General features: G+C 41.7%; 1 protein-coding gene across 9 annotated transcripts in view; it reads left to right on the top strand.

The window, feature by feature from the left end:
- Window positions 1–13670, top strand: part of STX18 (syntaxin 18) — a 124926-nt gene that overhangs the window by 106449 nt on the left and 4807 nt on the right. For 4 of the 9 annotated variants that reach the window (XR_002302292.3, XM_020813302.3, XM_073001038.2 and 1 more), the window contains 3 exons: window positions 7298–7356; window positions 10434–10503; window positions 11542–11622. Coding sequence is in view for 6 of the 9 variants with exons in the window: in XM_020813302.3 (XP_020668961.1) it covers window positions 7298–7356; window positions 10434–10503; window positions 11542–11622 (210 nt within the window). In the remaining 3 variants the exon portion in view is untranslated. Of the gene's footprint in view, window positions 1–7297; window positions 7357–9972; window positions 10163–10433; window positions 10504–11508; window positions 11623–13670 lie in introns of those variants that run through there. The other 5 variants (XR_013545561.1, XR_013545562.1, XM_073001037.2 and 2 more) reach the window with 3 other exon arrangements.

Below are 13670 nucleotides of genomic sequence, written 5' to 3'. Positions count from 1 at the left end.
AATGGTATAACAACAATCATATTTATTTTATGGTCACAGATCTGATAAATAATTGATGTCTAGTAAAACCCTCAAATATATTTTCAAAAAACCTAATAAATATCAGGAGGAATATTAGGTTAAAAAATAAAAAATAAAGAAGACAAAAACATTAAAGACTAACCACTATATTTTAATGTGAGGATGTGAACTTGTCCACAAATGCTCACATTAAAAAATAACAAATAGCCTTTAACGTCCCACAATGTTTTTGTCTTTTTTTTCTTGCTGCCTGATATGCCAGCACAGACTGACATGGCTACCTCTTCTAAAGGAAATGCAGTCCTCAGCTAGTAATGCAAGATAAAAGAATTTAGTGACCTACTTTGGCCTGACTCTCAACTCAAATAAGTTATAAAGTGCTCTACAGTGGTACTAAAACAAGGTAGAGCAGGAAATTGGGAATTTTCTGCAGTTGATTGTTGAGATGACAGTTCAGTTGCACAAAAATAAATTCACCCGGAATCTTTCTTTCCTTTCTTTCAGAGCATTGCATAAATTAAAATTATGGACATACAGTGATGCCTCGCAAGACGAAAATAATTCATTCTGTGAGTAGTTTCGTATTGCGAAAATGTCATCTTGCGAAGCGCTGTTTCCCATAGGAATGCATTGAAATTTAATTAATGTGTTCCTATGGGCGAAAAAAGTCGGAACAAAGTCAAATTTGGTTTACAAAATGTTTATTAAGTGCTCTTTAAAGGCATACATGCTGTACAAAAGATTTCAAACATTTCAAGCACAAAACTTCAACTTTTTAAACATCATAGAAAAACATGATGTTTTTATGAAGCGGAAATCCTCTAACAAGTCTTCCTCAAGGCCTGGAGGATGAACAGGAGCATTGTCCATCAGAAACACAGCCTTCAGCGGCAGGCCATTGTCCAGCAGGTACTGCTTGACAGTAGGGCCAAAAGCCAGATTGACCCAGTTCACAAACAGGACACGTGTGACCCAAGCCTTAGCGTTGGATCGCCACAACACACTCAGCTGGCCTTTGTTAACCTTGTGCTTCTTGAAGAATCGTGGACTTGTGACCAAGCAGCTTGGTCTCCTCTTGAGTAAGGAAGGTCCTTTTGGGCATCCTCTGCCAAAACAGCCCAGTCTCGTTGCAGTTGAAGACCTGCTGTGGAAGGTAGCCCTGTGTAGTCACAACCTCCAGGAACTTCGTGGCAAAGTCCTCAGCCGCAGGAACATCAGAACTGGCAGCCTCTCCATGCCTGACCATGCTGTGGATTCCAGATCGGGTTTGGAATCTTTCAGACCGGCCTCTGCTTGCCTTGAAGACTTCTGGCTTGGCTGAGGTTCCTGGCTCTTGCTGTACGAGCTCTGCATGAAAGGCCTTGGCCTTCTCACAAATGACAGCCTCAGTCACTGTGTCCCCTGCATGCTGCTGCTCTTGCATCCAGATGAGCAGCAACTTCTCCACCTCCTCCAGAACATCTGGCTGATTCTTCACGATCCTGGTGACTCCCTTGTCGCAAGGATCTTCTCCCTCATCTTCACGATGGTCCCGATCGTGAATGGATTCCTCTGGTACTCCCTGGCAAGGCCTGTCACTCGCATGCCTCCGTTGGTGCTTCCTGATGACCTCCTTCATCATTTCTAGCGTCATCTTCTCCTTTGTCCGCTTCCCGGCCTCTGCAGGAGCAGCCTTCTTGGGACCCATGTCAGCACAGTTGCTATGTTCGCAAAAACAAAAGGCAGTGCTTCACATCCGCTTCGCACACACCTTCCCACCCATGGCCAAACCTGCCCTGGACAAACAAGTGGCATAACAGCCCCCCCCAACACAGAGAACAAATGCATATGGTAAAGCTAAGCTCCCTACCTCCCAACTGCTCAGAACAGTTGACCAGCACAGCCCATATTTGCTCCTTGAAGTAAATCCTGGAATTGCACATGGAGATGTGAGCTCAGGCTACATTGGGGAGGCTTTTTAAACCTCCAGGAACAATGCATCCTGGGTATTAACGGTTGTGCGATTTAAAACAAACCAAAACAAAAAAGCAAAAAAATCATCTTGCGAAGCACAGCCATAGAAAAATTTGTCTTGCGAGTCACCAAAAATAATCACAAAACGCTTTGCGAGTTTTTTGTTGCGCCAGGCATTCGTCTTGCGAGGCATCACTGTATATGAAATATAGGTAAAACTAAAAATAAAATTTTAAGATAATTCAACTATTTTTGACCTAAAGCCTTCATGAGTAGCATTATCCCTATTTAGTAGATCTTCTTTCGTACATGTGTGTGTGGGGGGGTTAAATTGCATGCATATAAGTGCTGCATTGATTGGGCATTTCTACAGTGTTACGGTCAGCCAGAGCATTAACTGTCCATCACAGCTGGGAGGGAAAATCTCAGCCAATGAGAGGGCGGAGGGTGGTGCAGAGGCGGGGGGAGCTGTGCTATATAAGGTGTGTGTGAGGTGTGAGTGGGGCAGATATAAGAGAGGGAATGAGAGATAGCAGATAGATGAGAGTTGAGTGTCTGAGCTGCGAGTTAAAGTAATCTTAGTGTCAGTGAGAAAGAGTCTGTGATAGCTAGTGCCTGAGAAACAGTGATTGATTTATTATTTATTTAACAGTGATTTACCATTCCTTTCTTTTTGTATTCAATAAACCAAGTTTTTATTTTCAAAAGTTATACTGGCCTGCTGCATGATTCTTTAAGGAATGGCTGGTGGCAGTAAAGAAGAGTAAAGGGTTTTTGAAGTGACGTGATGACCTCCCTTTGTGAGTCTTGCATGCATATAAGTGCTGCATTGATTGGGCATTTCTACAGTTATAGAAAATTTGTCCTGTATCTAAGTAGTTCTATTTTACTTGATTATTTTTTGATCTTCCTATTTCATTTTGAAGTCTAAGTGATTTCCAGATGGTCGAGCCAAAGTCTTGTCTTAGTAGGAAACACTCTTCAGCATTCATCCATTCAGTGTGTTGTTTCTGTTCTCCATTGGTTTAACCTAACTTCTTCTGGTTTCATATTTAGAGCTTGAGATCTGTGCAGAAAACTACCTTGTCTTCAGCTGTCATTCAGGGGGGTTGGCATTGACAAATTGGCTGGGTTTGGTGGTGTTACAGTGCAATGCTTCTGAAAGTGAAGGATTTGGCAGGCACATGCTGGATGCCCGAGTATACTCACAATATTTTTCCATTCTTCAGGGAGGCACCTTTTATGTTCCCACTAGTATATACCATGTTTCTGGAGTGAGAGTTGGGATGTAGCTGGTCCAGCATTCTCTTGAAATGGAGGAACAAGAACAGAATAGATCAGACGTAGAATACGTCTGTGCTGAGCATTCAGGATTGGATTACCTACACTCTTAATGCACTGTTGAGTTGTAGGCTCACTAAGAAAAATTAGATCTGGATTGTCACCTCTTTGCCACCTGCCACTGTTAAATGAAAAAAACACCAAAAAGAAGAAGAAGAACACAGCAAGTCCCACGCTGGGACAGCAAAAAATCAAAAACAAAAAACAAACAAATCCAAAAATAAAAATAAACATTGGAGCAAATCCCATACTGGGACAGCAAAAAACAAAACAAAACCACAACACAGAAACATAACCCTCCAGCCCAAACTTATCCTGTAAAACCCACCCTGAATAACTTTTTTTTTAATGGAGCACCTTACCTGTCCGAAGCCTCCCAGGGATCCACCGCCACCACAATCGCCACCTTTGGAGGCCTCCCAGGGCTTCCCCATCCCGATGCAGGCTTTCCCGGGGTAGACCGGGCTTGTCAGTGCTCAGACCATACACCGCACACTGCATCAAATTGGTCTCCAGGGCTGTCGCACCAGAAGGAAGCATCTTCCAAAGATGATGCACAAGAAAGCCTGCATACGGTTCACTGCAGACAAGCAGACTAAGGGCATGGATTTCTGGAACCATGTCATGTGAGACCAAGATAAACTTACTTGGTTCAGATGGTGTCAAGCGTGTGTGGCAGCAACCAGGTGAGGAGTACAAAGACAAGTGCGTTGTGCCTACAGTCAAGCATGGTGATGGGAGTGTCATGGTCTGGGCCTGCATGAGTGCTGCCGGCATTGGGGAGCTACACTTCATTGAGGGAACCATGAATGCCAACATGTACTGTGACATACTGAAGCAGGACATGATCCCCTCCCTTTGAAGATGCCACAGGGCAGTATTCCAACATGATTAACATCCCCAAACAAACCTCCAAAATGACCACTGCCTTGTTAAAGAAGCTGAGGATAAAGGTAATGGACTGGCCATACATGTCTCCAAACCTAAACCCTATTGAGCATCTGTGGGGCATCCTGAAATGGAAGGTGGAGGTGTGCAAGGTCTCTAACACTCACCAGCTCTGTGGTGTTGTCATGGACTCTGTGCCCAAGAGGGTTAATGCAGTGCTGGAAAATAATGGTGGCCACACAAAATATGGACACTTTGTGCCCAATTTGGACAGTCACGGGGTGTACTCACTTTTGTTGGCAGCGGCTGGCCCCTGGGCTTGCTGGAACTGGGCTGCAGATACGGATCTCCACCCCCCACACTTGTGCTGGGGGCGTCATGCTCGCACAGGCGGCATGCTGCTCCTGTGGGGGTGCAAGTTGTGCTTGCGCAGGGGTGTGTTGCACTTCTGCAGGAGGCGTGTTGCACTCCCATGGTCACACGCATGTGGGGGGGCGCAACACGCCCCCGTGAGCACAACACACACCCCACGAGCGTGGGGGTGCCCCGTCCGCACATGGAGTCCGCTCCCCCCAACCGGTCTGTGGCCCCAAAAAGGTTGGGGATCGCTGGTTTAGACATTAATGGCTGTATGTTGCGTTATTTTGAGGGGACAGCACATTTACAAGCTGTACACTCACTGCTTTACATTGTAGCCAAGTGTCATTTCTTCAGTGTTGTCACATGAAAAGATGTACTAAAATATTTGTGAAATGTGAGGGAGTGTAATCACTTTTGTGACATACTGTGTATATGTTCATGTCTACAACCATATATCAGTCTTTTGTTTAAATCACAAACCTGAACATAATGTATTTTAGCACAATCTGATCTATAAGATTTAAAGGGGTTTTTTTAATGAAATATTTCAAACAATGGCATTTTTAGCAATACCTGTACATAAAATAATAGTGTTCTGTCTTTGTATTTAATCAGTGCGGAATAGTTAACTTCTAATCTGCATGAGACTGAAGGCTTATTATTTACAATATTTGAGAAACCAATACAACTCGCAGCTGCCTTGGGCTCTTGTTCTTTTATTTTTGTTAAATCAGATTAGAAGGTGTCATATCTAGGTATTAAGGAACACACTGACTTAGAAAATAATTTCATGCATCATTTGCTTTCTACTCCGGAAAATGTTTCTGCAGCATCAGAAGGAATCTTGATCTCCTTTGTATTGGATGTAGAGACAATTCTCAAGTTATGCAGTTAGCTTTTAAAAACCCTTGGCTTTTGTTTTCTTTTGAAAAGAGGGAAAATTGTTCGTATGTGTAACTAGTGTTGTGTTGCTCCTATTGTTGGAGTTCAGATGCAAATTCTTTTTTTTTTTCAATGATCTGTTCTGTGTTCATTGGGTTATTGCTGCTTAGCCCAGCCTAAAAATAATACACAAGAATAATATGAAGAGAAAGAAAGGTGGAATAAAATGCAGTCAATTTGTGACTATTTGTACATAGATTTGCCCATATTGAGAACACATTTTTTGCAATAGTGTGTGTGTGGGGGGGGGGGTGTGAGGATCCCAAGGCGGAAGCCTTGGTAGGAGTGCCGCTGCTCCCGAAGAGTAACAGCCAGACTCAGACATCTCCCCCACCATCCCCACCGCGGCGGGAAGAGAGAGGTGTGGAAGCCCCTGATTGGGAGACAGAATGCGGCGGAACCCTCACCCTGAACAAGGGGGTAGATACCCGGGACCTAGAGGAGGCTGTGAAAGGGTTAAAAATTACCCGCGAACCGGGGCGAGTGCAGGCGGGAAAAAGAGGGGAGGAGATAGAAGCAGGGATGGGGGATATAAGAGAGGGGGCGAGGGACATTCCGGGCGGTTGGGAATGGGTTTGGATGGAGGATCCCTGGACCCACAAATGGGAGCAAGTCCGGGTCCCCCATGAGGAGGCAGAGAAACGTCGGCAACTGGGGTTGAAGCCTCGTCCCTCCTATTGGGGAGAAACAGAGGCTAAAGAGTGGCGAAGGAAGCTGAGAGAGGAACGAGAGGCGGTAGCCCGAGAATTAGAGCGTAAACGGCAATGGCATATCGCCGAGTTGAGGAAGCTGGGGGGTTACCCGGTCCATGGGGCGTCGAAGGAGGAGAGGGATCCTCCTGGGACGGATGGAGCGGCGACGAGGAGACCCTACCCTTGGTCTCCCTGGATGAAGAGTTGAACCCTGGACTGGGACCTGTGCCGCCTTCAACAGGTCCTTGGAACCCAGAGAACACCAATCCCTTTGTACATAGTTTGTGGACTCCTTCCAAACCTAACCTTGGTCTCCAAACCTCCCTGAACCCTTTCATGGGGGTAGTTCCTGATGATGTTAATGTTGAAATAAATACCGTTCCGTTTGATGTTCCTCCCGAGCCTCGTCTGTTTATTGGAGACAAGACAGCCCACCCCAGCGAACCCTCACAGGGGGAATTTACAGAGTGGGAGAACAGAAGAGGGGAAATATATTTTAGGTGGGCAAGTTTAATACATATTAAGATCTTTGAACAGAGTGACCTTTTTTTCTTTTTTAATCTTTATACACATATTGTTCCTAGGTTTAATATTGCCTTTTAATGATGTAAAATGCTTCATACTGATTGTTCCTAGCTTTAATTATTGTTTTTTGATGATGTTAACCATTATTGTCTACTCATTGATTTAAACTTTAAACATTGTCTTTCAGTGCTGTAAGTCACCTTGGGTCTTTTTCAGGGATAAGGTGGGGAATGAATGAATGAATAAACAAATAGATAAGATACATTTCAACATGATTGCAATCAAATGAATGCAAGGTGGATATAAGGTCTTCACACAACAACCTCTGCTACTGCACTGTAAGAACAAAAACCATGGTGATATATTAATATAATGTCCAGAGCATAAAATATCCTTGGACGATATGTGATGTTGACTGAAATGGCTAATGCTACTAAAGTTACTTAAGTTACCAGCAATAGGCATCAGCACAAGCCCGAACATTCTGTGTTTTCAGATTAGTCATTTTTGAAAAGCTGAATAGGACTGTGGAATTCCTAATATCTGAAACCTCATATCCTTTTCTTTCTTTCCAGTTTGAGCAGGAAAACCAACGCCTTATTGGTGAAATGAACAGTCTGTTTGATGAAGTCAGGTACACTTCTCCCTCAAGTTGCTGGGTTTTTGTTTTTGTTTTTTAAATGTTATGAGCCAGATATCCTCTGCTATAGCTCAATATAGCATAATGCATAACCTGGGGGGTGGGGAATAAAGCCACAGAGACAAAAATGAAGTAATGAGGTGATAAACTTTATCTAGCACTCTTAGGAAAGGGTAAACAGGACATTCCTAGTAAAACAATAAACTGCTAAGACTACATAACAAAACATATCAAAATAGTAAAAGCAGTTAAGGCAATGGCAAGCACACACCTTGCTCTGTCAGTCTGCATCAGTGTGGGAAGTTCTGTGTCAAGCAAAAACAATTAACCTCTTTTGTAGAGCCTTACCAGGAAGAGAGAGTGCGAGCAAACACGAGTTCGAAAACACGTGTAAGCCTGGACAGAGAGCAATCAGGAGTTTGCACACGCTAAAATGGGCTGAGTAAGTCCAAACTCAGCTAGCCATGCTACAACACTCCCTCTTACAAGTCTGCCCACATAAGATGCCCTTGTGCCCTTTCTCTATTACTGAAATAAAACCATGTGGGCTTTGTAGTCCTGAGACTTATCTTGCACCACAGGCAGGACTCTAAGTAAGCTAGGCCGAGGTAGCCCTCTCAGATAGTGTACTGTTCAGGAAACCAATTGATTTTTATAATCTTTATTTTATTAAAGAATAAGCATGTTTCTAAGTATCAAAGCCAAATTAAACCAAAGCAAATAAACTAGCATTGTGTTAGTTATTTACAACTCTGTAGTGAGGCAAAGAAAACATGAAACATAGAAAAGTGTTCAAAAACCTTACGAAAATACAAAAAGCCATTAAAAAGAATAAAAACAGTTCCAGTCCAGTATTTCATTAGTAAAAACAAAATAATCCAAGTAGGTTATAAAAAGGCTATAGTCCTCAGTGATCCTGTATAACAAAAATCCTGTACTAAAAAGAAAGATTCAGTAAAAGTCACATTGTCCTTAGAAAAGTCCAAGAGTATAGTCCATATGAAGTATTTCAAGAAAAGAAGTTCATAAAGAGTATTCCATAGGTAACAGTCCATAGGTAATAGTCCATGCATAGTCCTTAGGAAAAAGCCCATAAGTCCAAGGGTAATCCAGTATAGTAAAGGTTAGTCCCATGTGTCACGAATGAATGAAGAGTCGGTATTGAATGACAATGTCCATAGGCAAAAAGTTCCTTTTTCAAGAGTAACTGGCAAGGGCTTATCGCACCTTCCCACGATGTCATCCAATCAGAGTTCGTTGCTAGGCAAACAGTCCTGTCACACCACATGACTTCTTTCCCATAAACACCAGATGTTATTTGGGTTACTGTAGTTTATCAAAGAGTCACAACAATTCCCATCTAATCACACCGAGTCCTTTTCTCAGGCTATCAGAATAACATTCTCTCCGCTCGCCAAGAAAACAACCTGTCAGCATAGCAAAGCTACTTTATACAAAGAAACAAGATGGAACCTCTCTTGCTCATTTCTTAATTACAAAACCCATATTCCTTAAAAGATTTTAACTCAAAAACCCATCTCACTCATGGCTCTAAAATAGGTCATAATTCCAGGTGAGGTCCACTTCAGTTAAGACAAATAAGACAAACACATTAACCCCATAATGACTGGAATGTAGGTTTTGCCATATGCCAACATAAACAACCCACTTTATGCAGATATACTCTTGACTTCCCTTTTCTTTAGATATATTGACACAAACACGCTATTGGGTATGGCATTTCTATAGTATGAAGAGCTAATGTATAGTGTGCTGTGTCTTGCTATTATACCTGTCTAATCTTTTCCCAGCTAGATAAATGAAGCTGATAGAGCCTTCTGTTTTTATGTGCTTGTTTACAGGTTCATTTTGCTGCACTCTTGATGTTTGTTGTTCATTGCTAACTATATAATACAGTTCTCTGATTAACATTGTCTTATACTGACTGACAGCCTGTCCATGCTGCATCGATGTTGGCATTGTTTGGATTAGGGGGAAAAAAGACTACATCTGCATATGTTTTTTCTAGTTAGAACAATGTATCCTTCTCCTTTAAGTGTCATTGCAGACCTTTCTGGCCCAGTTGTAGGGCATACATTCTTTTTGGCACCATTCAGCATGATCCAAAATAGCTCTTTTGTTTAGCCTGTTTGACTGGCATTGTGGGTGGCATTAACTGCAGTGACAACCCTGTGATGTATCAGGTGGGTTGTGACATTGAGAGGGAGGGCAGAGAAACCTCCTCCTCTATTTTCATCATCTTTTAAAAAAAATAATCCCAAACTGACACGGTGAAATTCTATTACCATGTGAGGTTGGTGCATTGCCATTTCAGTGTGCCCCACCCCAGCCCAGCCCCTTGAATGACAGCCAAGAGAAAAAGCAGTCTTGGAGTCCATGAGCTCCACCCCACAAGGAAGATCCACAACAGACCCCAGTTGAGAAGAAAGGCAGGAAAAGGGTTACTTCCCTTCCCTCTCCCCGAGCTTCACTCCAATATTTTCTCCTCAAGCTGCAGCTGTCCTTGGCTGCTGTTTCTGCTGCCTCCTTATTTGCAAGTAAATTGGGTAAACATATGCATGTGTTAACTGGGTAAACCTTGCTTTCTAGTAAACTGTGTGAACCTTGCACTGTGTGGACCTGTAGTATGGGAGAAGAGGATCCATAGCACAATCTCCAATGTGAATGGAAGGTTTGCTCAAGTGAGAGTTAAAACAGATTGCACTTAAGATTCCTTTTAAGCATGGCACCAAATTTCCCGGTGTGGACAGGCCTGAGACAGATAAATTGGCCCACTCTGGTTTAGTTCATCTATTTAACTCTTCTTCTTGCAGTAATCAACCAGCTTCTGGAAGTTTATACTCCCTAGCACTTTTTTCCCTTCTAACTGCTTTTAAAACAAGAGACTGCTAAATGTTGTTCTGCTAATTTATAGTATCTTCTTGGTAATTAACTGTATTAATTTACAGCTTGTAAGTCTGTAAAAAATGTACCATTTTATGTGTGTATTAGTATACCAAGAAATGAAGAATGCTTGCATTTAAATAATGCAGATTTTGTTACTTTTTTAGACAAATAGAAGGGAAGGTGGTTGAAATATCTAGACTTCAAGAGATATTCACAGAAAAAGTCTTACAACAAGTAAGAACAGACTAACTCTTGTACTTTAGTACCTTTAGATTAATAAAAGGAAAGTATCTTTAAGAAATTTTGGATGACTGAGCACAAATAAGCAGACAAGTAAGGTTTGGAGAGAGAATAAGATAGCTTCCTTGACTTCTTTTTTGGTTCAAAGCTACTGTTGCCCCCTCCCCCACCCAGTTCTCTGGATCAAAACTATACAAAGGCTACTGCAGGGGAATCAAAAAGATAGATGGAGCAGGCAGTAATACAAAAAGGTATAGGAAGAGGCCATTTGCATTATTCCTAATGATGCCAATTATAAATGAAGTTTTGCTCTCCTCCATTTGAACTGAATTCTTTACTGACCATTCAATTTAAATAGAAGAAAGGGGCATTTAGCGAGAGGTTTAGAGTTCAGTTCCTCACTGTACCTTCTTAACAGGGACTGGACTTGATCCATGGGGTCTCTTCCAGCTCTGCAGTTCTAAGATGATGATTCGGATTCAAACCATAGTGTCCTTTTCTGTATTTGTAAAGTGGTTATGTATTGGGGCTGTGTCATGACACTTGAAACTGTTCGTATCCTTCCCTTCCATAAACATATATGGAAGGTGCAGATGTATATTGCTGTGTACTTCAAGTGTCTCTTTATGGGGAAAAAAATTGTTAAAACCTTTGAGGCCAGAAGTTGGGCATTAGTAACAGCTCTGTATACCCTTATCTGCTCCTTTTCCAAGTGACATCTGGAAATGCTCCTTTTCCAAGTGACATCTGGAAAGGTTCTTTCACTCCAGTCTGCTTGGCTGCTATGTGAAGAGAGAAAGAAACTCATAATACATACAGTGATATTGCCAAGGGATAGAGGATTAGGCATGGCGCTGTTGCTTGTGTGCAACTACAGTTGTGCCCCCATTTGTGCTCTAACACTTAGCACTGGTCTCTGATTTAAAGTAAACATTAAAAGATAACAGGCAATTTTTGTTTTTATCTCTTGTTCCTCTTCATTCATTTCATTTGCTATAGCTTGTCTGTGTTTTTCAACATTCATGTTAACAGGAAGCTGAAATTGACAGTATCCATCAGATAGTTGTGGGTACAACTGAGAACATTAAGGAAGGCAATGAAGACATAAGAGAGGTGATCTAACATATTTCTTCCTTTGTGTTAAATGTTTGTGAAGTCTAACATGAGTCACCTTCAAAGCCTGCTTACAACATATTATGAGAAAACATTCAATTTAATTTTTAATTGTACCTTCTGTGGAGATTGCACCCCAAATTATATACAGAGCTGTGTCATATTCCAGCAGTTTTTTCATCATGAGGTAACTGAGGATTCAGAGGTAGATGTGGGTACCAAAAAGTGCTGGAAATTGAACCACCAAATGACTCCATCTAAAAACAGGTGAAGCTGGAAGAAAGGGAACAGTTTTGAAGAAACAAAAGCTGATCCGGATCAAGACTGAGTCTCTGTAAAACTGAGACAAAGGCAGTTTAACCCTCATGCCTAGGCTGGAACTCCTTTAGTTCCTCAGAGTCACATTCAGCATGTAGAATCCAAATAGAACTAATTAGGCCTATCATAAAAACAATCTGTAACATTATCACCTGAAAAGTTGTAAATAGTGTCACCAGGTTTCAAACATGTGTCATGTACACATGGTTTAACAATAGCTTAAAATGGCTGGTTTAACATGGTTTAAAAATGGCTGAGAAAAGGCTGTTGCTTTTTTTCAGTGTGATCCTTTTTGTCCCAGCCAATGTAATACATTAGGACAAAAATATCACACACTGCTTAGGCACATGCCACAAACCATGATTCCAAGCAGAAATAACACACTGTGTGTATTGGTAGTAGGTTGAGCTCCAGAGACATTGGAATTCTCAGTGAGTGTAGGAAATAACAAGATATTAAACTCTAAACCTAATGGTAGCCCTCCATACAATAGAATTCCTGTGGTTCAGGAAGGTTAGTTGAAGCTTAAATAGTATTTGTTATTCTTCTGAAAAACACAATTCTCCAACGCAGACTCACTGCAGTGCCTCATTCTGAGGAACGGTCTTCCCCAGTGTGTGGCACTGAAGAGCAAGATGGTCCTTACATCCTTGGCTGAGAGTGGTTCTTAAGTTCATGCAGTACGTACTACTATGAGAAAATAAAACAGGCCCTTAAATCTTGCAAATGACCAGTTGAGCTGCTTCCCCATTGCTAGAATTTGGCCTTGAACTGCAGCAGGAAGTTTTAATTAGGAAGCTGGCTGCCAAGCCACGGTGTGGAAAAATCAATGTGAGGAGCTAAATTTATCCTCTCCCTATTCACCACCAGGACAGAGAGGCAGAAAAACTTTGGAGCCTTCTGTGCTATAATTCCTTTCTTAGAGGATGGCTGTTCTGCTCTAGCCATCTATCCAAAGAGATCTGGGATCTCAATCCAGCCCTGCAGAGGACAGCATTGTAGAAATCTTTTTGTAGGCTTGCCTAGTGTTAGAGATACATCTTTTGGGGAAAAATGAATATCTTACTTTATTGTGATTTTAAACATACGTATTTTTAGTTGTTGTACACTGCCAGTACCTTCAGTGGGAAAAAGGCGAGATATAAATTAAATAAGGAAGTTAGTAAATATATAAATAAATAAAGTGTCCTGGAGAAAGAGCCAAATTTCCCCAAAGTGGAAGGAAATTTGAACTTGTCTCAACAACTTAGAAGTTACTCACAGGCTAATACTCAAAAATTCATTAGAGTTAGGGGCTAAGCTTCGACAGTTACACATTATTTTAACATGTAATTATATTCATTAAGTTATTTGCAGTGGTCTGCAAAGCTTAGAGGATTGCTCCTTCCTACATTACAGGTTTAAATCTTAACTTGTAGCTGTCACTTTGTTTCCAATACGTTTAATCAAACGTGCTACCTTGAGTTCAACATGTGTAATCCTATCTGCTGCCTTGGGCCCAACGTGCAGTCCTTTAATCCATAATCTTTATGAATATTCTTTCTGAGCAATTCTTCCTTCCCCTTCGCTCTCCCTTCTCAGCAATAGAAGGCACTTTTCAGGGACATTCCCCTGTTCCACAGTTCAGATTGTATCCACAATGTTCCACACATCTATCTAAATGTTGTAACATCACTCATACCTGCCTTGGTCAACAAGTCAGCCTGTATTCCCTATTAGTTTCAGCTATA

Source organism: Pogona vitticeps, chromosome 5 (assembly GCF_051106095.1).
Source record: "Pogona vitticeps strain Pit_001003342236 chromosome 5, PviZW2.1, whole genome shotgun sequence".
NCBI lineage: Eukaryota > Metazoa > Chordata > Lepidosauria > Squamata > Agamidae > Pogona > Pogona vitticeps.
Note: the sequence above shows the minus strand (reverse complement) of the source record. Positions and strands in the feature narration are given on the sequence as shown.